Genomic DNA, 25,742 nt, shown 5'->3' with positions numbered 1-25,742 from the left:
CATATTCTAAAATCCCTTGAGAACTAGACATGGCAAATAAAATTTTTAATCAGGAGGAACAGAACTCATGCAAGGGTAAAAATACATAATTGAGGAAAAATATATGGAGATATACTGTGCCCTGCAAATTACTTTATAGATGTAAAATTTGTGCAGAGTAAAAACAGCAGAAAGAATGAAGTTTCCAGTTCCCTCAATCTGGAGCAGTTTTATATAATGTAGTAGCTACCAATCTGGGCTGTGTCTTGCATCTGGGCTGGCTATACCACTCTTCTAGAATCCTCCAGGATCCTGTGTTATAATGACTTCACTGCCCCTTCTAAGGCTTTCAAAGAGTCCAGAGCTCTAAAGGAAGTTGACTGCATTAGATGTTGGTTGGTAAGGTTATGACTTTCTTGGATTTGGACAAAACACAGGAGAAGGAGTTAGGATGTCTCCTAACTACACAGAATTCATCAGAGAATGTCATATCACATATCTGAAAAAACACTTACCAAATATTTAATATTAATAGCTACATTGCAATATTCAATTTAGATTAATACCATCACATAGGATATAGTGGTTGATACTAAGGACATAGCTATGAATTAGACCATGCCAACTTTCTTCTTTTATTTTTTTTCTTTAAAGATTTTATTTATTCATTCATTTGACAGAGAGAGAGAGAGAGAGAGAGAGTGAACGAGCACAAGAAGGGGGAGGGGTACAGGGAGAGGGAGAAGCAACCCCCCAGCTCAGCAGGGAGCCAGAGTTGGGGCTTGATCCTAGGACCCGGGGATCCTGACCCGAGCTGAAGGCAGACACTTAACTGAGTGAGCCATCCAGGCACCCCCAGACCATGTCAAATTTCTGATGTTTATGACGAGAAACAAGCTCCTCAAAACAAAAAATTTCAATGAAAATAGGACATCATCCTACATTGGTAAGGTGAGACAAGGCTTCCTGAACCTGGTTATAAATGAAAGTTTTTTTTTTTTTAATTAATTTATTTCAGGGAGAGAGAGAGAGAGAGAGACGGAGAGCACATGAAAGTGGGGAGGGGTGTACCGACAGAGAGGGAGAGAAAGAATCTTAAGCAGGCTCCACGCCCAGCATAGAGTGAATGTGGGGCTCGAGCTCAGGACTGAGATCACGACCTGAGCCGAAATCGAGTCAGATGTTTAACTTACTAAGCCACCCAGGCGCCCCAGTTTTGGATTTTAAAACAGAGCTAAGTTTTGAAAAATTTCTCTCTTCATAACATGTCATGAGAAGTATCCTGCATGCTGAACTGTAGTATTTATAAACCCATCCCCTTGTTTTTCTGAAACGCAACTATAAAAACATGTGAACTTTCAGATTCAATCTTCTCATGACAATGAAACATTAAGGTGCCTCAGTAATCAGCGCAGGCTCACATACTTGAGCATTTACATATTCTAGTTGCACAACACAGAGTTTAAGCTGCATTCACAGGCACAGAACAGCAAACCTAGGCTCGACCAGAGGTCACAACACTGTCGTCTTTAAACGATAGTTAAGGTTGAAGGAAAGTAGATTGACTTAAAACCCCTTACATAGTAATATTTAACCATAGTCATTTTTGAAGGATTTAATTATATCTGTTTTTCATATTCCCTTCTAGTATTTATACAGAATGCAGAGGATTTTGACTGTTGGAAGCAAAATGCTATTCATGGTCCCCGCCCAGGGTGTGGAGTGCTGTTCATACTATACTGACAGTACTGGCTCCAAGTCAGTCTCTCATAATCAGGAATGTGTTGCCAACCCACACGGCAATGTTAGATAGGGAGCATGTGGTAATTACATACAAGAGAGACGGTGACAGATACTTCTATAAGAAAACACTATATATCAGATTTTGAGATGGAGTAAAAAGGTGGAATAAAGATACTAGGAACAAGAGAGAAAGGGAGAAAGTAGACTAGGATAGTCCTCTGCTGAGGTGAAAACAGTGGAATGAAGAGAATAAAGCAAAAAAAGAGTCACATTAAATTTTACAACTAGTTTCCACAAGATAAACCTATTATGTTTCTTCCTGCCCCTTCCTTACTCTTTTTCATACGTAGAAAACTATCTGAAAGATTAAGTACTAACTTAGTAAGTATATAAAGAGTCTCATATTTATAATTTTTAAACTTCAACTACGGTTTCTTTCTCAGGGTCTTTTCTGTTCTTTTCTGATTTTGTTCTCAAGGAAATCAGAACACTCAATGTTAGTAGTTTACACCCTTATTTCATTGGCTACAGGATAACCATCTTACAAGATCCTACTATAGGAAAGCTCCATTAAAATACTCTCTACCACAATAGAGCATGAGACATCATAGAGCTCCATCTTAACCCCTATCCAGTATGGTTTGCTGCAGAAAGAACAAAAACTGCCTCATTTGAGCCTTTTTTCATTTTACTATCTCATTTTACTGTATTAAAATTTATATAATTTTTTTAAGGAAGAGACTGAAGGGGTTTGTTAGTTAGTTAGCTGAATGCCCAACCTTCCAGTCAGTAAAAAATTTTCTGCTTGAAATCAGAATGGCAGAGTGGAAAAAATCTTTCTCTGGGTTTCAAGAGATCTGGATTCTAAATACAGCTCTGTTACAAATTACGAATTATGTATCTCCTTTGGCAACCTAGACTACTCTGGGCTTTTGAAAGTGAGAGGTTTGGTTTAAATAGTATCCAGACTCCTTCTAGTACCAAACTCTGCTCTTCCCTGTGTTAGTTGGCTGGTCGATGTTGTCAGCTAAGGAAATGCTATAGAGATGATTTAGGAAAAGGCTCCTTTTAAGAGGATGGACTAAGGAAAGGGCTATACATCTGAGGTTGAAGCACACAACTGTCTTTCTTTTTTTTTTTTCTTAAAGATTTTATTTATTTGAGATAGAGAAAGAGGGAGTGGGACAGAGAGAGACCGCAGAAAGAGCAGAGGGAAAGGGAGAAGCAGATTCTGTGGTGAGTGCACAGCTGTACACGGTGATCAATCCCACAACCCTGAGGTCATGACCTGAGCTGAAATCAAGAGTCAGATGCTGAACTGACTGAGCCATCCAGGCATCCCAGACAACTGTCTCTCCTATTAGTTCAATGAGCTTCCTTGCATGCTTAAAAGGACAACCCAAAATTTAGCAGTTACGTTTCTTCCAGTTGCTGTATTAACTCAATGAACATTGGAACACATCTTTTTTAAAAATTAGGAAGTAACAGAGATTTGGAAATTCTTAGACTAGAGCTCTGAAATCTAGATGGAAATCCACAATTTCCCATAACAATGGAAACGCTATCATTAACTAGTTACGTGGTCTTGGGTAAGTTATTAAATCTTCATGAGCTCAGGAATATGTACTCCAAGACCTCTTCTAATTCTATAATTACTGATAGCCAGTAGCAACTGTCAGATTTAAAGATCACAAAAATTGTATAGAGCACTATTAGTATTTTTAAATGGCTTAAAACAAGAATATTTAAAAAGAAATGTGTACATTAGCAATATCCACTGTTTTGCTTGATTTCTCACACATAAAAGGGAGCAGCGAAGCCTATTTTTCATGAGAATTAAATGAGATAAATGGGATTTGTATTGTTTTTCACTTTTTCTTTTTTGTACACTAGCTAAAATCTTTATATTAACAATCTGCACTTTTGTTTGAACAGCTAACATAAATTATTTCACTTTTAGAACATGCACAGTATAAAACCAGCAAATTACTCAACTAAATAACTAGGAATTATTGCTTTTGAATTCCAAACATCAAACATTCATTTTGAAGAATACCTTTAGTTTAAAGCAAATATAACTTATTACTAGTTGAAAGTTATTATATAATAATGGAGTTTATTTAAGATGGTGTAAGCACTTCCATAATATACCAACATTTTCAAGGTGTTTGTTTAACTTGGTTATAAAATACACTCTGGGAAAAATGGGTAGGTTCTTTGTGAGAACAAATGCTTTTGAAAACTTCAATAGCGGGGCACCTGGGTGGCTCAGTGGGTTAAGCCTCTGCTTTTAGCTCAGGTCATGATCTCAGGGTCCTGAAATCGAGCCCCACATCGGTCTCTCTGCTCAGCAGGGAGCCTGCTTCCCCCCTCTCTCTGCCTGCCTCTCTGCCTACTTGTGATCTCTGTCTGTCAAATAAATAAATAAAATCTTAAAAAAAAAAAAAAGAAAACTTCAATAGCAAACTAAGATTTCAGGGTGAAAATGGTCCTATATCAAACAATTCAAAGCATATTTTATTTTTAAAAAGAAATCTTTTCCTTTTCTTCTTTTCTTGAATCTCTTGTAATGAATATAAAACTTCCAAATTTAGAAGTAAGGTTTGTAACAAGTTACCATTTTAATAAATAAGGTCAATAACATTATACATCATCTTTGTAGATATATGTGCATATTTGGAAACAAGTTGTCAACAAATTTGTATATATGAATTTCTTTAACACATGTGCCTGCACACATTTCCTAACAAGATAAAAGCCTCATATGCAAACTAGGAGATACTTTTGCTTACTGCTCATTTTATATGTAATAAAAAAAATCACCTATTCAAACAAAGTATATCAGACTAGTGTAGCATAATTTTACACATTAAATATATTTCCATTAGTGTCTGATTACTTTACTGTTTAGCTCTCAAACCAAAGTTCAAGTGTAAAAATAACACTTTTCTCAGAATTCACTAAATCATACAACTATTAATTTAACAAATATGAAGTAAATAATCTTTTATTTATTTACTTATTTTTTAAAGATTTATTTGACAGAGAGAGACACAGTAAGAGAGGGAACACATACAGGGGGAGTGGGAGAGGGAGAAGCAGGCCTCCCGCCAAGCAGAGAGCCTGATGTGGAGCTCAATCCCAGAACCTTGGGACCCTGACCTGAGCTGAAGGCAGACACTTAACGACTGAGCCACCCAGGCGCCCCTGAAGTAAACAGTCTTTTAAAACACACACATGAGAACATAAGAAATAAGGATTTAATTTTTAATATTCACATGTTAATTACCCAATTTCTTAAATGTTAGAAATAGACATCTACATCAATAGGTAGCTTTGCTATTTATACTCTGAGACTATCACAGTTTTATCTATTTGAATAAGTAAGGGTTTGGTTTTTTTTTCCCCCCCACAAAGGGCAAAAATTCTTCACATAAACCTCTCTACGAGGGCATGTTCATAAGAAGGTCAGGCTGTTATTCATATGCTAGTTGTTGTACAACATTAAATAATCATGATGTACAACTTATGAAAGAGGAGACTTTAAGCTACAGAAAGTGCCTTTTCTGGTTTTCAACTCTAAAAACTTACTGATCAGAGTTAAACAGTAAAATCATGTATAAAACAAATTTCTAAGCTATTTTCTGTCCTTGAAAGTATTCAGATCAAGATTAAATATAACCATCTCATAAAGCTGGCTAGTGTTTATTTATTTATTTATTTACTAAGTGCTCACTTCAGCAGCACATATATTTATTTATTAAGATTTTACTTATTTATTTGACAGAGAGATAGAGAGAGAGCACAAGCAGCAGAGTAGCAGGCAGAGCAACTGGGAGAAGCACAATGTGTAGATTATGTTCAGTCCAGAGCTAAACTTAACCTTAAGTAAACAGAACAAACCAGTGGCAGAGCACTTTAAAAATCAAAAATATTCCACTGGAACAATGGCCTTATAAATGAATATGACCCTTTATTACGCCACTACTCTTGTTGAACTAGAAACACCTTAAAGTTCTCTCTCAGCTATGTCCTAAAATTTGTCTACAAGGCAAGGCACCAGTCTATAAATGCATTGAGACATTTTAATCTTCAAAAATATAGAGGATTGGATTGACAATTCTAATTTTGTTTTCTCTTCCATTTATTTATGTTAAAAAAGGCCTCTATCCATGTCTAACACATAATTTTATTATACTCAATATATTGAGGTTTGTGTGCCAATCAGGTATTTTTGAACAAGAGCTATGCTCTGCAAATAAGAATTCATCATCGATAAAGTTGTTTTTTATGCACCTCATACTAATATTGTGATACTTTGACTTGTTAATCACCTTACATTCATTACCGAATCTACGTTTGTTAAGCACCTTTCACAGATGGGGTAACTTACCCTTGAAGGGATTGAGCCCAGTTGCTGAAGAAAGGATCACACTGCTACCGATGCAGTAAATAATTCAAGCTTGGGCTGTCTGCCTCTAAATCTATAAACCTACACACCATAACTTCTAAAATATAGATTTAAAACTTCATTCCAGACCAAACAAATTATGTCCTCCAAGAGTTGTGTCCCCTATGTTTCTTTTTTGAAGTGGGTGGTGTGGGAGCCAATGCACTCTTACCAGGCTATTCTGCCTCCCTAGAATTGCTGATTTGGATTACTGTCTCTTATTTCCATTAACCAGTCCTGTAGGGAAGCCTCTTTTGAGAGTGCAAGATACAGGGGGTGTCTGGGTGGCTCAGTGGGTTAAAGCTTCTGCCTTTGGCTCAGGTCATGATCTCAGGGTCCTGGGATTGAGCCCCGCATCGGGCTCTCTGCTCAGCGGGGAGCTTGCTTCCCCCTCTCTCTCTGCCTGCCTCTCTGTCTGCTTGTGATCTCTCTCTCTGTCAAAAAAAGAAATAAAATCTTAAAAAAAAAAAAAAAGAGTGCAAGATGCACAATGCTGTGGAGGAGTAAAACAAGTAGGAAACACGGCTCCTGCCTTGAGAAGCTTACAATCTAAAAACATGCTACCCAAAATATTTAAGTGCTATACAATGCCTGGACGGGGATGCTTACTAGAGATGACTAGATGACTAGAGACGACTAGAGATGAGTAGTGTTGTTTGATTAGGGTTTCGGTGGAGAGGACAGAAACTGACAGAGAAGAGGCTAACCTGGTAGAAAGCTTTGGCAGTGGAAATAAGACTTGTGGAATGGTTTAATAACCCTTCTTTATTTCAAAACACAATTTTAAATATTTCATTTCAATTCTCTCTCAAACACATACAAAATTACTAACCTTCTACATTCATGGCTTCTCTCAGAACGTGAAGTTTCTTTTGTCTCTCTCGAATTCGGTCCAAAGCGCTTGATATTGCTGAGGAAGTGGGCAATTCTCTCACGTGAAACATTGGATCCACTTTCTGAGGGCCAAAGATATCCAAGGCTATGCTTCCATCTGAGTATCTTGCTTCCTTTTTTCTAGGAGTAGTTGAAGTCCGCACTGTTACTGCCTCAGGGAGGTACTGTAGGAATCCACCAGTTTCCCCAGAAAAGTCTCTGTCGGCTGTGCAAAGCAAGTCCATGGATGAAGCCCAAATCTTCTTCTTGGGAAGCACATCAATGCCAGGGAGAGTTTTTTTTTCTGGGCCACTAGTTTTGAACTGGTAAGGGGAGCAGGCATTTTCAGAATCTTCGTGTCTGGAATTATTATCTGATGAAATGTCCTTGAAATAATCTTCCTCATCTTGTGTGTCTCTGATGGACAGAAATCCCATAGATTTACTAAGCCCTTTGTTAAGAAAGGTCTGATGAGAGAATGGAGACTTGTGTATGTCTAGTACATCAGAAGTAGTGCTTCTTCCTGGAATGATAAGAATCTATCATGTATGCACAGAAGTTTTAGAAAATAACTGGAATGTAACCTTACTATTGACAGTGAAAGTGCTGGTAATTTCCTAAATCTTCCTAATGGAGGATCAGAGATGAAATGGATAGCAGCAATAATGAAAGTGGAAAGAGATGCTGTGTTTGTACAACTTTTCATAGTCCAGTGTTTCTTACCCAGTGAAAACAATGATGTGTTGAACTGACTTCTTTGAGTAGTAGTATTTTATATTCACCAAAGGTGAATTATTTGGTTTTTAAAAATAGACAAAGTAAAAAAAAAATAGGCTAAAGTTTCTGATACTATTCAATTTGGCAGAATATTAATTTAATCCATGAAATGATTTGGGATAAGAATAGAATGTAGAGTATACTCCTTTAACTTCTAAAGATATAATTCAACCACGTATCACTTCAACATGAAGACTTGGTATGTTCTGGTCGTTTAAATATTTTTAAAGAAGAAACAGAATTCTTGCTATATTCTGGACGAAAAAAAGATTGCAGCATTTGGAATTCTTAAGTATCAAAGTTTTATTATGATTAAATATGTTTTCAGAAAATTTGACTGTTTGAAATCCAGATAATCTGATTGTTTAAATTATGTAAGAAACTTAATTTTTCCAGGGCAGACCATCACGTATTAAAATAGCTTTTACTCTTGAACATAAATGCATCAATATTTGTCAATTGGAATTAAGTACTAATTCCTTTTATTCTTTAGTCCTTGTGTCTTGATGTAGTTAAAAATCAGTAAGGCATTCTAATTTTTTTTTATGGCACCAGTCTATAAATGCATTGAGACACAGCAAAAATGTCCAACCAGAAATTAATTTTTGGAATTCAGCATCAATAACACAAAAAATCATATATATATGTATACTGTATATTTTATATATATATGTATATGTATGTATGTATATGGCTCCACTATAGAAAAAGAAATGTAGAAAAATACTTCAGAGTTACTAACCCAAAAGCCCATAAACACTGAAGATTTCCTGTTTGACCTTCTGTGATCCCTCTTAATAACTTGTTTGCTATATATACAATATCAAATAATGACTAAAACTTTCCTAGTAGTAATAAATTGCCTAGTAATTCATCCGAATAAGTCAATTTCCTCTTCAGGGTGATAGCTATAAGCTTTAATTACCTGACTCCACATTTCACCTTAAAAATCTTAGAAAAGCAAATTCATTTCAGAATGGTCAACAAATAACTTCTTACTGGAAAATTAGACTCAAACATTTTGCTTTTCTTGCAACTCATCTTCCCTGGACATGGATCCACTTAAGTGCAGATAAGGATAACACCAATATTTGGGCCATGTCATATAAAGAACATTGAGAATATACCACACCACAATTAGACATAGATTGTCACCCTCTAGCTTCTAATCTAATTTAAAACTGATAAACACATCTATTTTGTAGTATTTTAGAAGTAAATTACATTCTTAAACAAACCTCATATTGAAACTCATTAATTTAAGATTTTATTAAGAAATAGAGAACAGAGATATACTTGAAAATTAGGTAAAAAATAAGAATTGAAAGGACTTAAGGATCATACAACCATAGATAAGCTCAACAATCTGTCTTCTTTTACTGCCTTGATTCCCAAAAAGTAGCCAAAACTTAGAGAAAATCCAACAAATGAGGATTTTGGCAACATCATAAGTCCATAGTCAAACACCTTGGACCCTCATCAATGTGTTAACAGTAATTTCACTCACTCTCCACAATGCTTCACTTTTCCTCATTCTTCAAATTTCCCACATTAATTCCGTCTTGTCTTTTCTGATGATCTTGTCTCATATTTCATCAAGAAAATAGAATCTGTCAAAAGAAAGCTTCTCATCTTCCCATGGCTAATTTTATACATCTACTTGTGTCTGTCTATCTTTTCTTTTGTCTCAAAAGATGAAATTTTCTATCAGTTGAAGGCCAATTCCCAATATGTGTCCAATCCCCCTCTCCTTTCATGTTATCAGAGATTTTACTTCTTTGGTTAATGTCTGCCCTCAATCCTAACTAACCCCCTTCTCTCTTGAGTCATTCCCATTAGTATCTCTATAATAAACAAAATCTCTCCCCTGTTACCACATTTCCTTCTAGCTCCCTTTGTCATCAAATTCTTATTTTCCATTAGTACTCTACTGACTTTAGTCAACTTCCAACTCCTCCACACTTTGGGAACTTCCATTATGTAAAACTAATGACCTCCATACTGCTAAATCCAACAGATATTTTGCATCTATATCTTACTTATCTCTCAGCAACAACTGATGGTGATGACAGTTACTTACTGAAGTACTTTCATCTCTTTACAAGACTGGTTTTCTCCTACTTCTTAGACTGCTCATTCTTAGTTTTTGCTTTTTCCTCCTCTATTGGAGGATATCTAAATGTTGGAATTCCTCAGGTATCAGTTTCAGAACCTTATCTTTTCACTCTTTTCTTGTATAATTTCATCTACTAACAAAGCTTTAAATAATTAACTACATACTGATAACTCCCAAGTTTATATTCTTGGCACCAACATCTTCTGGGAGCTCCAATCTCATATAATTGGGACTTCTATTAGTATATCTTAAAAGCACCTCAAACTGAACATGCTTAACACTTTTTTTTTGCTTGCCACATCCAGAGATGTCCACCAACTTCAATCTTCCCAATTTCAGTGAGTGGCATCACTACCTAACTGATGGCTCAAAACATCAGTTTTGAGCACCATCCTGAAATCCTTCAACATCCTTATTGCTTGTATCAAATCCATCAGAAGTGCTGGCTATTTAACTTCTCAAAGATATCTTACTCCATGTGATTATTTCCTTTTTCACTGGCATTGCCCTATTCCCAGTTAAGATTATCACTTGACTAGAAAACTGCAATAGCTTCTGGATAGGCCTCCCTTCTTTCTTCATGCAACTACTCCCCTACTCGGCAGCCAGTGTTATCTTCTCAAACTACATATTCCATGATGCCACTACCCTTTTAAATATGTCTCAAAGGCATACTATCACACTCAAAATAAAATCAAGACTCCTTTCAGATCTGCCATTTGAATCTTTTAGTCTCATCTCCACTTCTTCTATTCTATCCGGGCCACAGGTTTTCCTGTTAAGTTCTCTTATATGTTAGGACCTTTATACATAAATTTTTCTATGCCCTGAATGGTCCAGACCTTTCTCATGGTTAGTTTTTCTTATTCTATACTTTTATTTTAAATATGACAGTGAGGCCTACCCCAACCACTATTGAAATAATCACTTCCTAAGTGTATCATGAGTCTATTCCATTCCTAACAGGTAGATTTATCATTAGTATTTGTTGACAATATATTAATGGGCCATGGTATCCTAAAAGAGCCATGTCTTCTCACCAGCCATATGAGACTTAAAACTAATTGCTAATAAGGTGGCTCTTGGATAACTACTGCTCTATAAATGCTAAGCTTTTGCTTTATGCAAATTAGTAGATATAAAAAATATTCCAATTCCCATTTATTGGAAGTCCAGAAAGTTAAAAGAAAAGGCCAGAACATTACCATTTTTAGACTCTGTAAGGTAGTACAAAATTGTAATGAAAATAATTCATTTAGAAGTTTGCACTACCTTCCTATTCTGCTTCTACAAAATACACCAAATTTAACTATTTCTCAATTTGCTCTACACGCCTGAAAATCCCATTATGATAGCCAGCTTAAAATTTCATGACCATTATTTATAAAAGATTTTTTAACCATAATAAGGTCTCTTCTAGTAGCCAATAAAATAAACAAAGGAATGGGTAAATAGGAAGAGGAGTGAGAGAGACAGAAGGGGTTGGGAGGGATTGATACTTCTGGGAAAATGGGCCAAAAATTATGGAGGTGTGAAACAAAGTTCAGAGTGATATGTATATACCTGTTAGACATGGCCTAAAGTAAAATTCTAAGAGCTCTGAGCCACAAAAGCATTAAAGGGAGAAACTGAGTGTGGATCACCTTTTGAAGAAAGAAAACGGTAGTGGTAGAAAAGAGATGTTTGGGCCTCACAGGCCTGCACCTGCCTAAGGGTCAGGGAAGCCAGTCATACCTAATGGTGGGAGGCAGTAACCCCTGCTTCTCTTCCACAGGCAGGAGAGTTAGACAGCCTCTCAAAACACTGTGAAAGATAACTGATAGCAAGAGACTACTACATACCCATCTTTTATGCAGATTTTCAATTATCCTAAGCATCTTCAGTCCATCATTCTTCTTGGAGAACTTTTCAATATTGGAAACACACTTGACATGGTTGGGCATCTGTTCTGTTTTTGTAACTGCCGTCAAGCTAGTATTATATTTAGTAGTGAAACCAAATACATCCACTAAAAGAAGTTCATTATCATACAAGATGACCAGATTTTTGAAATGCTGTATCTAATTTCTTATGTGATGTTTCTTCTTTCACATAAATTTTGTTCTACATGGAGCTCCACTCACAGAGTTGGTGTTGGACACATTTTCATTTGCAGTTATTTTGTCTACTTTTACTACTGTACCTTTTTCAGGTTTGTTAGAACCAAACATCAAAGCACGGCTAAGAATTTTCAGTAGAAATGGAGTCACCATTTGGGAGAACAGTCTTCAGATCATTATAATTTCTAGCTCTATAGGAACATGGCTTGGAGCCTTTTCTAGTCCACTCAATTGGGAAAGACTGTCGCAGATACGGCCCATCTCCTGTACACTTGGAGTGACTTTTGGCTACATGGCTGGCCTTGTGATTTCACCATTGTGGATACACTGGAATAAAAAGCAACTTACATACAAGAACAATTAACTGGAGCAAAGGGAGAGAAGATATTTCTTTGTGCAGATTCCATATAGACTGTGCAGACACATGTATATGGGTCTAAGCCAGGCAGTTCCATTTATAGCACCGTTTTTTTATGTAGTTACAACATGATGTGACTGTTTATGTAGTTACAACATGATGTGCTTTTCTAACCCCTGAGAGATTGTACCTTCTAGTTGAAATAAAATATTTATGATAGAAAAAATAAAAAAAGGAAAGAGATGTTTGGAGCTAAGTGCTTTTTCCAGTCGGTCTAATATCTTAGGACTGCTTTTGTTTGCCCTTTTTTTTTTTTGTAATTTTATTTATTATTTTTTTCAGTGTTCCAAGATTCATTGTTGTGTTTGCTTTTTTGGATGAAAAAGGAGACATACCTTTATCTAGGCAACAGAAATGTGGATTTTGGCTTGTATAAACACACCCTTTTTAAGTCACATATTCTTAACTGGCTCTCAATGCATTTTGTCCTATCAGTGATCCTATCTTCAGCTGTACATCTGGATATGGAATTGCATGATTAACACTTCACAAGTGGATAAAATATATATAGCATCACATATCATCATGGTTGCCTTATATTGCTAAAGTATTACTGAAAAAGTTTCACTAATCTGGGAACTAAAAATGAGAGCTCAGCTATAGAATATGGCTCTTTAAATGAGGAGAAAAAGGAATTCTAGGCTCATTTTATCAGGTGCATAGGCTGCTAGACCAGTGAAAACAATGTACTGTTGTTAGTACCAGCGCTCCTTACTTACTAACTTCATTTGAGACTAGATAAAATGCAATTTCTACACCCGCTTTCCAAATCTTTCTGAACATGTGCTCAGCTATTATTATTATTTTATTTACAGGCAATAAACAGCACTGAAATCATTAAGTACATCTAATAGCTGTGCTCACTACCCATTTTGATCACAAGAAGTTAATGTTATTTTTGAGGGCAATGCCACTGGAGCGACTCTTAAAGGGTTTCAGGTAGAAACTTCTTTAATATTTTCTCATCCTGGGAGAGTTACTAGCTCCTTCCACTATACTCACAGAGCATGCTGGCCCTCTCTTAGGACATTTCTTTCACTATATTAAAATTATCTGTTATATTCGATATCTGTCATCACTCCCACTCGTTTCCTCAGTCCACTCCCAACTGGAACAGTAACATAAGAAACCATGTCTTACCTGTTTCTGTATTTCTAGTTCTTGATTAAAGACATTCCAAAACAATGCTTATAGAATGGATTATTACATAACTTTTTGAAACCTTTTAAACCCAATTTAGGTAGCATAATCTACCAGAAAGATTACTGTCAAAACACCTGTCAAAACTACCAAAATTACCAAAATTACTGTCAAAACTACCAAATTCAATCCATGAGGTTGGGCAAGCCACTTAATTTCCATATTTCTCACTTCCTTCATCTACAATATTGTGGACATTACTTATTATACCTTCTTCTTAAAGATGACAGGATAAATGTACTAACACCCAATGAAATATAATGAGCTCTTCTAAACAAGGGCAACATAAAATTCTAAATTCCACCTCCTTTTTGTTTTTGTCTTGTTTTCTTCAGCATATCATTATCTACCCAGGGGGAATTTAAAAGTTCTTTTGAGAGGAAATCATGAAACCAGAAATCAAAAGATCTCCTACAAAAGTTTTAGATCCTATTACTTAAAAAATCAAATTATTCAAAACAGGATAAACGGTGACTATAGGTGGATTTTACATCTCTTGAAAAGGCTCTGAGTTCAAAGAGAGTTTACAAACAACATTAGATTACATACAATTATAAGTATCCAAATAGAAAATCAAACTATAAACATTCTCCTTGCTAAAAACTAAATGGGGGAAAAATAAATAAAAATAAAATATTTTAAGAACATAAAAAGTCTTCATAATAGGACATATACCGTTTATTTCAGTCAAATTGAAAAAAATCTCCCTTGTAGAGTACATTTTAACTATATTTGTTAAATATGATTAACATCAGCCTTAATTGGATATCATCATTCACCTTTCCCCTCATACAAGACTCAAAAGACTTAAGCATCTCTTAGAAGCTAACTTCAAAATGAATTTCAGTATTAAAAGAGGTTTCCCAATTCCCCATCTGTCCTCACAAGTGTGTTCAAGTACACACAAAAAAGAAACATGATATTGTCAATACACCCAAGTTCTGAAGCACTATCATGCTGATCTGATCATGGTGTAGGTTTCCGCCTTGAGCTTGGCAGGAAATGTTTGATTTCTTTTTGCTGAGTGAAGCCATTTTATCAGCATTGGCAGTATAAAATAACAAAATGGGGGCAGACAGCCCGCAAGTTAAGGCCTTTGCTTTTGTTAACAGATCTGAGAGGTAAGATATAAAGAGACACCTTTCAAGGTCATTGACTCGTAGATAAAAAAATGTTATTGTTAAGTTTCAGTTGAAGAATCAAATCACTTACACACAAGGCATTATCCCTAAAATTGTTTACTTCTTTTAACTTAATTCTGTATCTCAATGCCCATTTTGACATCTTCTTTATTGAAAACTACGGCCAGGAGCCTAATAAACTAAAGCTATCAGTACATAAAGGTTTCAGGTTGGTTTGCAAAGAGAATGCTTTTGTACCGATGTAGTTTAACAAGGCTCTTTGTTACAAGTGACCACTGACAGGGAAGAACTGCACTGCCCAAAACTAACATTTGGGTCCTAAAAAATATTTCTTCTTCACAAGTCCATTTTTTTAATCTTAAGGTTTTTCTTTTACATTAGTATAAGCCATTGACTATTCGCTGCTAATTGCTTGTCTGGTAATGAGTATAATTAGTACATTATGTCAATTTGGTCTTTGAGATGTGGTTTTATACATGTGCTGAAGGCAAATTAAGACAGCCCTTGAGCAGTACTACTGCGGAAAGCAATGCCTAAGAAGAATTGAAGAATTCTCTTGTATTACACTTGATCTCAAAAAGGCTATTAAGTGTAAGGACCTCTAATTCTACCCAAAATGTAAATATAAACAAAATCTGGTGTATCTTGAGTGACAAATTGTAATTCCTTAAAAATTTCCTTGAGTTCCCATATAGGGAAGATGTAACTCTCCAGTAGAGGGATAGGACTATTAGAAAATAAAATCAATGGACAGTCCATCTACAGATTTCTCTGTTAAATTATTAAAGTTACTTGTGTCAGTTCTAGATTATCTGCATTTGGAAAGTCTGTTAGTCAAAAGAATTCTCAAGAGCTATTAGACAATAATATTAAATATTTCTTAATATTGTAAAAAATCACAAAAGGCATTAATAATTTGGTTTAAAACTTCTGATATATTTGTTGTTACAGTGAGAAAATAGTCTATGTTAACACTTGAGTCTTTAAAATTTGGTAAACTAAATATAGCAGAGTAATTTTTTTCTTTTCTATAAAATTTATGTTGGATATGGATAAAATGGGGGTCTCATATATATAGCAACATTTCTGATTTTTAGGAAAAAATGAAGTATATTTAAAAATTAATAATCAATAATATAACATTATTGTTACTAACTCAACAAATAACAAACAAGCAAACCAACTTCAATTCCATACCAGGGCCATTTAATGATATTAGGAGAAGACAGAAGGAAAGTCCAGAAAGTAAGTAATGAACAGGAAGAGAAATAAGGAAGGAAGGGAGAGAGGAATGGAGATGCAGACAGAGAGTGAGGGAGGGAGAAGGACTGGTGGAAGGGAAAGAAATTAGAAACATGATAAATAAGAGAAAGAGAAATCATTGAAATCTAATTCACTTATTAAAATGCTCATTATGTCTCCTTGAAAAAAAACTTTCTACTTGCTATTGACATTTAACTGTAATTTTCTATTATTCAGTTTTAAAACAGGAGTCTCACTGGAAATTTGGTGGATTAACAAAGTGCTGCTCTTCTTGGCACCAAGGTTCACACTATAGCATATCTCAAATCCTTAAAGGGAAAGCAAGGGCCTGTGTTATGATGAGCACTGGGTGTTACATGCAACTAATGAATTGTTAAACACTAGATCAGAAACTAATGATGTAAAAACAAACAAACAAACAAACAAAACAACTAATGATGTACTCTATGCTGGCTAACTGAACATAATAATAATAAAAAAAGGGAAATATTATTCCCTACAAGAAGGTGTGTCTATACATATATTTCCTCACTATGCTTATGCCTCTCTCTATATACACACAAATATAGAGAGTCCTAAAATTAACTTAGAGGGTCATTGATTCCCATAAAAAAAAGAGAGAACTAGAATAGAAAACAGAGTGCAGCAAAAATAATGTTGCTTTCTGAAACTTTGATTCAGTACTGTTTCACCTTGCTTTAAAATATATTTTTAATATAAAATTCCATGACACAGATGATAAAGTAAAAGTTATTACTGTAATAATACTGGAAAGGAAATGATTTACTGTGGGAGTTCTGTCTTAGTAATGTTTTTTGCATAATTTTAATGGGTTTCTATATTAATACAGTTAGTGCTCTTGTCTGTTCCTTGTCTCCACCTTGCATACTTATGTTCTAGTTATGGTCACAATTATCAGATTTCAAAGTCAGGTAAGTATGATTTCATTAAAAGAAACAATGAAATAAGGTTAAAACAAAGATTTCCTACTAATATACTCTTACCTGTTGGTAATCCTTTTCCTCTCAATCGGTCTCGAATAGCTTGACTTCGATCAGGCTTTTGTTCATTGTTATGGGAAAGTTGATCTGTCTGTACATAGTAATAAAAAATCAAAGTTGACAAAAGAATCTTCCCTTCATTTTCATGGTAATTATCTACAGAATGACACTAGTTAGACAATTTTTGGAGAGTACAGTGTTAAGTAAAACACTCCACATTTGCTATTCTTAATTTGTTTTTCTTCACAGGATTTATGTAGCTCAGTGCTGGCCAATCCATCTTCAGGAAATGAAAGACAAGACAGAAGAATTATCTACTAACTAGGAAACAAAGTTAGCTGAACCGAAGTAATTAAAATGAGCTCCATCCGAAAACAATAAACTAGAGGAGTCTTCTTCTCCCTGATAACTATGTTAATTGCTCAAGTTCGATTGTGATTTTAAAAACACATTAATTCTGGTATAATAAAGCTTTCTCCTGATTATAACTAAGCATTGAGGGTACTGACTTAAATTATTTTCAAAAGTAATTTTCTAGATTTTTCCTGCCAGAAATTACATTTTTGAAATGCTTTAAGCCAAATGGACATACTGAGAGATGATAATTAAATTTAAATCAATGATCTTTTGAATATCCTTTATAACACAATGCTTGAATAGTCTTAGGCTTTAATAACTTTAACTGAGGGTACTCATTTAAAATAAAGCATATCGGGCACCTGGGTGGCTCAGTGGGTTAAGCCTCTGCCTTCGGCTCAGGTCATGATCTCAGGAACCTGAGATCGAGTTCCGCGTGGGGCTCTCTGCTCAGCAGGGAGCCTGATCCCCCCCCCCCTCGTCTCTCTCTGCCTGCCTCTCTGCCTACTTGTGATCTCTCTCTCTGTGTCAAATAAATAAATGAAATCTTTAAAAAAAAAAAAAAAGCATATCACTTTTTTCTCCCTAGCTGCTTGAACCTCAGCTGCCATTATGAGTGACACAGTAACTGTCCAGTCCAGGAAGTTCGGACCAACTGACTTCTTCAGCTGAAACAAATGGTCATTGATGTTCTTCATTCTGTAAAGGCAACAGTACCTAAGACAGAAATTCGGGAAAAGCTAGCCAAAATGTACAAAACCACACCAGATGTCATCTTTGTGTTTGGACTCAGAACCCATTTTCGTGGTGGCAAGACAAGTGGCTTTGACATGATTTATGATTCAGTAGATTATGCAAAGAAAAATGAACCCAAATCAGACTTGCAAGACATGGACCATATGAGAAGAAAAATACCTCAAGAAAACAGGTAAAGAAACACAAGAACAGAATGAAGAAAGTCAGGGGGATTGCAAAAGCCAATGTTGGTGCTGGCAAAAAGAAATGAAGTGTCTAGCAGTGAGCTGGAGATTGGACAACAGAAAAGGAGTAAAGATTCTGCAGTGACTTTATCTGTGGTGATTATGCAGATATTTCATAAGAGGATTAATTAACAAAGAGCTTTTAAAAAAATTAATAAAATAAAGCATATCAGAGGGGAAGTGTGTGAGGGGATGGGTGAAACAGGCAAAGGAGATTAAAAGTACGCTTATGATTAGCACTTGAGCACAGAGTAATGATGTACAGAATTGTTAAATCACTATATTGTACACCTGAAACTAATCTAACACTGTATGTTAACTATACTGGAATTAAAAATAGAAACATAAAAAATGTATTAATGGAAAAAAGCATATTACCTTTAAAAAACAAAATAAAAGTGTATCAAATTTGATCAAATTCCACATTATAAGGGATTAAAAATTAGAACACTGGGCTTATTTAGATGACCGAGTAGAAGCTTGAAGAAATAAACAAAGGAGGGCGCCTGGGTGGCTCAGTTGGTTAAAGCCATTGCCTTCGGCTCAGCTCATGATCCCAGAGTCCAGGGATAGAGTCCCACATTGGGCTCTCAGCTCCATGGGGAGTCTGCTTCTCCCTCTGACCTTCTCCCCTCTCATGCTCTCTCTCTCTCTCTCTCTCAAATAAATAAATACAATCTTAAAAAAAAAAAAAAGAAATAAACGAAGGAGAGATAATGATGAAGAGATATTACTTAAAGTCTAGCATCAAGAGCATGCATACATATTTGTTTATACACGTAGATACACAATCATTTTAATATTCTTCCATTAGTGAAACTTGTTTGACTATGGATTAAAAATCCACTTATGGTGTCAGTAGTTGAAGAGATAAGGAACATCCTGCATCTGGGAATGCCAGCATTGACACTACTATTAATAACAGTTGTCGTTTATTGAGCAATTACTATAAAGCAGGCACTTCTTTAGGGGCTTTACTTACTTTATTTAATCCTCAAAACCCATATGTGGTAGGGTTATTAACCGCATACTGCCGACAAAGAGATAAATAGTAAGGAAACTTCTAAGAACCTTGAAGAAGCTCCTCAACATTGAAATAATTATCTTCACAACTGTTCAGTAATACGAGTGGATGGTATGTGTTACTATTCCTATTTTACGGTTAAGTGGAATCGAGGTCAAAGATGCTGTAACTTTAAATCAGTAGAAGAACCAAGACAAGTAAGCTGGCCTGCAGACTTTACACTCTACGCTAATTAACTTTAGGTAGATAAGAGTGATGGTCACCTGAAATGAGTTTCACCCTGAGCAAAAGACTAAATCATTCTCTTAGCTCCTGGAGGCAAAACAGTGTCAGAGGAGCAAAACGGCTAACAGCTTGGGCTCTGGGGCCAGAGAGATCTGGGCTCGAACTGTGTCTGTAATTTACAAAGTGCGTGGTCACGGGCAGATTATTTAATCTTTCTAAGCTTTAGTTTTGTTATCTCTAAAACGAGGGTCAAAGTATCTTTCGTAACCTAAGACTGTTAGGATGAGCAAAAGTGGAAGAGTGCATAAGCCATTTAGCACAGTGCCTGGCATAAAATAAACATTAAAAAAAAAAAAAAAAGGTAGCTGTTGGAGCTCTGTCTGTTGGATGATGACCAGGAGTCTAGCAAGAGCAACGGAAAGATGAGGGGAACAATGTTATTTCTTCTTAGTAGAAATCTGCCTCTGGAAAGGCAGGCTATCCATATACTAACTCTGACGGACCCTTCTATTCTTCTCTCCTACCCAACAATCCCACGACACACCCCATATCAGACTTAATACTGTTCCTCAAATATATCCCGCTCTTGACTATTTCACAGCATTCATCCAGGCTTACTTCCCTCTGCCTAGATTACATTCTATCAGACTACTGGATCTAGTTCAAAGTGCTATTTTTCGATGCAGTCATAACTTATATCCTTCCCCTCAAAACTTTGTAACTCTTAAAATTCTTCCTGTGTTGCTTTTCATATCTTCCTCTGCATTTTATAATTAAGCAAATGGTTGTAGAACTTTAAGAGCTCCTAGAAGGTAGAGCAAGTATTTTATTCAAAGCTGTACTTTCTGTAGTATCCAGACAGATTTCACATATAGATGAGCAATATTAGTTACTGTAATAAACTGGCTTAAATACTAAATGTAAAGAGATGAAGATCTTTTATTTAATAAGGGCAACTATTAGAGGGACAACAGAATTCCAAGAGGGACTATTTCTTCATTGAAAGAAGGAAGAAAAAATAATTCCAGTAATTTTACTATAGGGATAAAATCAGCAAGACAAGACTTAGAGGAGATGTGGTAAAATAGAAAGATCCCTGGACTAATAGGAAATATGTGTCCCATAAACTGTGTGAGTTTCAATTTCCTTATTTAAAAAGTGAAGGAATTAGTATAGATCACTATTTCTCGAAGGAAGTTTTATGGAACATTAGTATTATGAGAAAAACGGTAAAAAAAAGAAAAAAAAAAGGGAGACCCAAATAAGTTTGGGGAATGTTTTATCTATGTGTGCATCACTCTTGAAGGTGAGTAATATAATCTAGTATATTAAAGGCTCCGAGCAATTCTGCAGTGAAAATACATTTTAATTGCTCTTATACAGGTTTTCCTCAAACTTATTTGATCACAAAAGAATTTTTTTAAAAGATTTTATTTATTTATTTATTTGACAGACAGAGATCACAAGTAGGCAGAGAGGCAGGCAGAAAAAGAGGAAGGGAAGCAGGCTCCCCGCTGAGCAGAGAGCCTGATGCAGGGCTCAATCCCAGGACCCTGGGATCACCACCTGAGCCCAAGGCAGAGGCTTAACCCACTAAGCCACCCAGGCGCCCCGATCACAAAAGAATTTTTAAAAACAAAACTGTATTTGATAATACGTAGGAAACTTTGCTTTGGATAGGTGGCTTTCATAGCTTTTTCGTAGCTTCACCTTTGTTCAAAAAAAAAAAAAATCAGATGCAGGAATATAAACAAGTAAATTAAGACTGTAGCAGCTCTAGATAAGGAGGAGAAACAAGCAGGCAAGAACCCATTCACTCAGCCTCTACTACCCATATTCCTTTCATAGAAGTACCAAGGCTGCACAGGGTACAGTTTACAAACCATTTGCCTGGAAGAATCTATGAGCCTGTTTCTTGTCAACTAGCAAACTTCATGGAATGTGGATATACCCCTGCCAGCCGTACAACATCCTGGTTAAGAGAGCAAAACTTACAAGTAAGAAGCCATCAAGAACACTATGCGACAGTGGCAAATTGTAGTTCACAGAAAGAAGAAGGACCTCACTCAGGTACCACAACTCTAAAGGGTAAGAGCAGAAAAAGTTTGGATCTAGATCAGATATCAAAAACCAAGGAGTATCCAAGTACTATATATTCAGGTCTTTTTGTCCTAGATAAAGTATTACTATTACACATGATTTGCAGAGATAGGACTACAGATACAGGGTTTGTTGTTCTTGGGATTTTTCATATCTATGGCAATGGAGAGGCACAGGTCTTGGGGCAATCTTGTGGGGATACAAGCATGTATCACCTCCTACACACCAGATAACAGTATCCATAGAAGATGGGGAGAGTTTTGGGAATACTTAAGGGGTCCAGACAAATAAGTGGCCAAGAAAGGTGTATAAAGTAACAGAAAGTGCATTATTAATGCTAAAACCCGTTTTGTATGTTAATGTATTTTTCACAATAGACAGGACCACTTGCTGGAAGCTCCTTATGATGTAAGAAAGGAAGCAAGAGTCCATATCTGGGCTCTCTATTCTGTTTCACTGATCTATGTGTCTATTTTTGTGCCAGTACGGTAAGGGCCTATATAGCCAGAGCGACTCCAGCTTGGTTAAACAGCCATTTTGTTGTTTGTGCAGTAAACTTAAAATTGACCCTGCCTCCCAGAGAAACTTACTTAAAAGCAAGTCCAGGAAACCAGTAAAATGTAGTCGGCTGGTTCCCGATAACATAGCCCAGAATACAAGGACGAGTCAGGCCAGATGGAGACATCTAATTAGTATGAAGTACTGTTTGTAACAGTGAGAAGGTCTTGCCCAAACCAAAATGACTCCATCTTGGGAAGGACGACCATCTTATTATTCACACGGAATATGTTAGCTGATTAAGCCTTCCCGGAAAGTACTGTTTGTAACAGTTCCTAGTATGGGATAATCTTGAATAACAAGTCACCAGACCAGATGGAACTAGCCAATCAGCAAGAAACACACAAACCCGGTGGGTTGAGATACCAAGATATGGGTTGCAGTTTTACCCAATAAAAGGTAGGCTGTAAGATTGGGAGGGGTCGCTCTCTTTAGAGGCGGCCCTGACCGGTCAGTTGATTCTTGAGCCTGTAAGCTGGGGGTGGCCACTCTCTTCGGAGATGGACTTGGCCGGTCAGTCTGACTTCTAATGCTTGGCATAGAATAAAGCTTTGCATAACTTTCACTTTGTCTCAGTCTCGTTCCTCTGGCCGATCAGTCTGACTTCTAATACTTGGCATAGAATAAAGCTTTGCATAACTTTCACTTTGTCTCAGTCTCGTTCCTTTGATAACGGACCCCAACAGTACCATGCTGTCTTGATGATCACAGCTTTGTAATATAGCTTGAAATCAGGCAATGTGATGCCCTCAGCAACTCTATGGTCAACTAACCTTCGACAAAGCAAAAAAAAAAATCCAGTGGAAAAAAAGTCTCTTCCTTAAATAGTGCTGGGAAAATTGGACGGCTATGTACACAAGAATGAAACTCAACCATTCTCTTACACCATACACAAAGATAAACTAAAAATGGATGAAAGACTTCAATGTGAGACTGGAATCCATCAAAATCCTAAAGAACATAGGCAGTAGCCTCTTCGACATTGGCCATAGCAACTTCTTTCAAGACATGTCTCCAAAAGCAAGGGAAACAAAAGTGAAAATGAACTTTTGGGACTTCATCAAGATAAAAAGCTTTCAACAAAACAAAGAGGCAACCCACGGAATGGGAGAAGTTATTTGCACATGACACTATAGACAAAGGGCTGATATCCAAGATCTATAAAGAACTACTCAAAAACACCTAAAAAACAAATAATCAAGTCAAAAAATGGGTAGAAGACATGAACAGACAATTCTCTGAAGAAGACATACAAATGGCTAACAGACATGAAAAAATGTTCATCATCAGCCAGCAGGGAAATTCAAATCAGAACCACATTGAAAAAACAAAACAAAACAAAACAAAAAACCACATTGAGATACCACCTTACACCAGTTAGAATGGCAAAAATTGACAAGGCAAGAAAAAACAAGTGTGGGAGAAGTTGTGGAGAAAGGGGAACCCTCTCACACCATTGGTGGGAATGCAAGTTGGTGTAGCCACTTTGGAAAGCAGTGTGGAGGTTCCTCAAAAAATTAAAAATAAAGCTATCCTCTGACCCAGCAATTGCACTACTGGGGTATTTACCCCCAAAATACAGATGTAGTGAAAAGAAGGGCCATTAAGTACCCCAATGTTCATAGGAGTAATGTCCACAATAGCCAAACTGTGGAAAGAGCTGAGATGCCCTTCAACAGATGAATAGATAAAGATGATATGGTCCATATACACAGTGGAATATTACTTAGCCATTAGAAAGGATGAGTATCCAACTTTTGCATCAACATGGATGGGACTGCAGGAGATGATGCTGAGTGAAATAAGTCAAGCAGAGAAAGTCAATTATCATATGGTTTCACTTATTTGTGGAACATAAGGGATAGCATGGAGGACATTAGAAGAAAGGGAAAAATGAAGGGGGATGGGAACTGGAGTGGGAGATGAACCACAAGAGACTATGGGCTCTGGGAAACAAACTGAGGATTTTAGAAGGGAGGGGGATGGTGGGATGGGTGAGCCTGGTGATGGGTATTAAGGAGGGCACAGATTGCATGGAGCACTTGGTGTTCTACACAAACAATGAATCATGGAACACTAGATCAAAAACTAATGATAGGGCGCCTGGGTGGCTCAGTGGGTTAAGCCGCTGCCTTCGGCTCAGGTCATGATCTCAGGGTCCTGGGATCGAGTCCCACATCGGGCTCTCTGCTCAGCGGGGAGCCTGTTTCCCCCTCTCTCTCTGCCTGCCTCTCTGCCTACTTGTGATCTCTCTCTGTCAAATAAATAAATAAAATCTTAAAAAAAAAACAACAACACAAAACTAATGATATACCGTATGGGGACTAACATAACTTAATAAAAAAAAAGAAAGGAGGCAAGAGCAGACATTTTCAGCTCTAACATGTTCTAAAAAAAGACAAATTCTCATAAAATCGAAGAGATTAAGTTACTGCACTGGGCTTCTAAATTTTAAGTCCTGTTTCAAGTAAACAATTAACATTAGAACAAGGAATTTAATGCACTGTTCCTAGTCTTCCTTGAGAAAAGGCTACCTACAGTATCTTTAAAAAGAGTTTTGCTAAATTTTAAAATATGACTATATGTACCAGTTGAAACTGTAGCTTACCCCAGAAAGATTTCCCAGAACCAGTTTTACCAACTGCTTCACATAGGAAAATGAAGGTGCACAATTGCTATTTCTGATGTGCGCACTGCAAGCATCCAGAACGGTCCGAACAGAAACTCGAGCATAAATAACGTCTTCACACATTCCAAGCAGGATGCTGTTGAGATGATCTCCAAGCTTGATAGGCTGAATATAAAGAAAGGAAAACCCACTTTGAAAAGTGTGTGTAAATCTTCTCTAACATGAGACAAGCTATTTCAGGAGTCAGAGGAACCAGACCAAACATACTTCAAATACTTGGAGGAAAGGAACTCCTTGTCTAGCAGCATATATATTTTAGCACATTTTACCTTTTCATAACTCAAAAAAATTATTAGCAGAAAGATGGTTAACATAACTCTCCCAAGATAGGAAGTATTACAGAAAACTCAGTGTTTTGTTTTGCTTTTTTATATGATAAAGAAATGGAATTCCTCAGTTATTCAAGTGTTTTGGTAAGCAGTTACGTGAATGTGAATGCGTATGCACATTTTGGGTGAATAAATGATTTCCTAACAATCAAAAACATGTAATATATTCAATATAATTTGACACTGATGATAACTTAGATTTCAAATACTACAATGACTTAAGATCATTTATATATCAGTTCTCTTTATGCTGGTGAAACAGAGAAACTGTAATGTAAGATTTTTTAATTAGTTGACATATTTGTAGAATATTCTATCCAAATGTCCAATAAGTATACTAAAATATGCAATTAAAACCAAAAAAGAACCACTACACAACTCAACAGAAAGGCTAAAAAGAAAGAAGACTGATAATTTGA

The 25,742-nt window shown here is 36.2% G+C and overlaps 2 protein-coding genes and 1 pseudogene across 3 annotated transcripts in view; 2 read left to right on the top strand and 1 right to left on the bottom strand.

Moving 5' to 3' along the window:
* The window catches only part of PTPN13 (protein tyrosine phosphatase non-receptor type 13), a 195,723-nt gene that overhangs the window by 92,871 nt on the left and 77,110 nt on the right, over nucleotides 1-25,742 (bottom strand). The window contains exons 5-7 of the mRNA XM_080797716.1: nucleotides 24,914-25,099; nucleotides 17,065-17,152; nucleotides 7,005-7,568 (exon numbers count right to left, since the gene is read on the bottom strand). Of these exons, the coding sequence (XP_080653842.1) occupies nucleotides 7,005-7,568; nucleotides 17,065-17,152; nucleotides 24,914-25,099 (838 nt within the window). The remainder of the gene's footprint in view (nucleotides 1-7,004; nucleotides 7,569-17,064; nucleotides 17,153-24,913; nucleotides 25,100-25,742) is intronic.
* On the top strand, nucleotides 10,770-12,401 carry LOC308339000 (phosphatidylinositol-glycan biosynthesis class F protein-like; the record flags this gene model as incomplete). Its single annotated transcript, XM_080797369.1, is given in 4 exon segments — nucleotides 10,770-10,790; nucleotides 11,751-11,999; nucleotides 12,003-12,011; nucleotides 12,015-12,401. Coding segments are annotated over 4 exon segments (666 nt in total).
* LOC308338704 (small ribosomal subunit protein eS24-like) lies at nucleotides 18,031-18,424 on the top strand (annotated as a pseudogene). The gene has a single exon. The product of its transcript is annotated as a small ribosomal subunit protein eS24-like (transcript).

This window comes from Martes martes, assembly GCF_963455335.1.
Source record: "Martes martes genome assembly, chromosome: 2".
Classification (NCBI taxonomy): domain Eukaryota; kingdom Metazoa; phylum Chordata; class Mammalia; order Carnivora; family Mustelidae; genus Martes; species Martes martes.
This window is presented reverse-complemented; position numbering and strand designations above follow the sequence as displayed.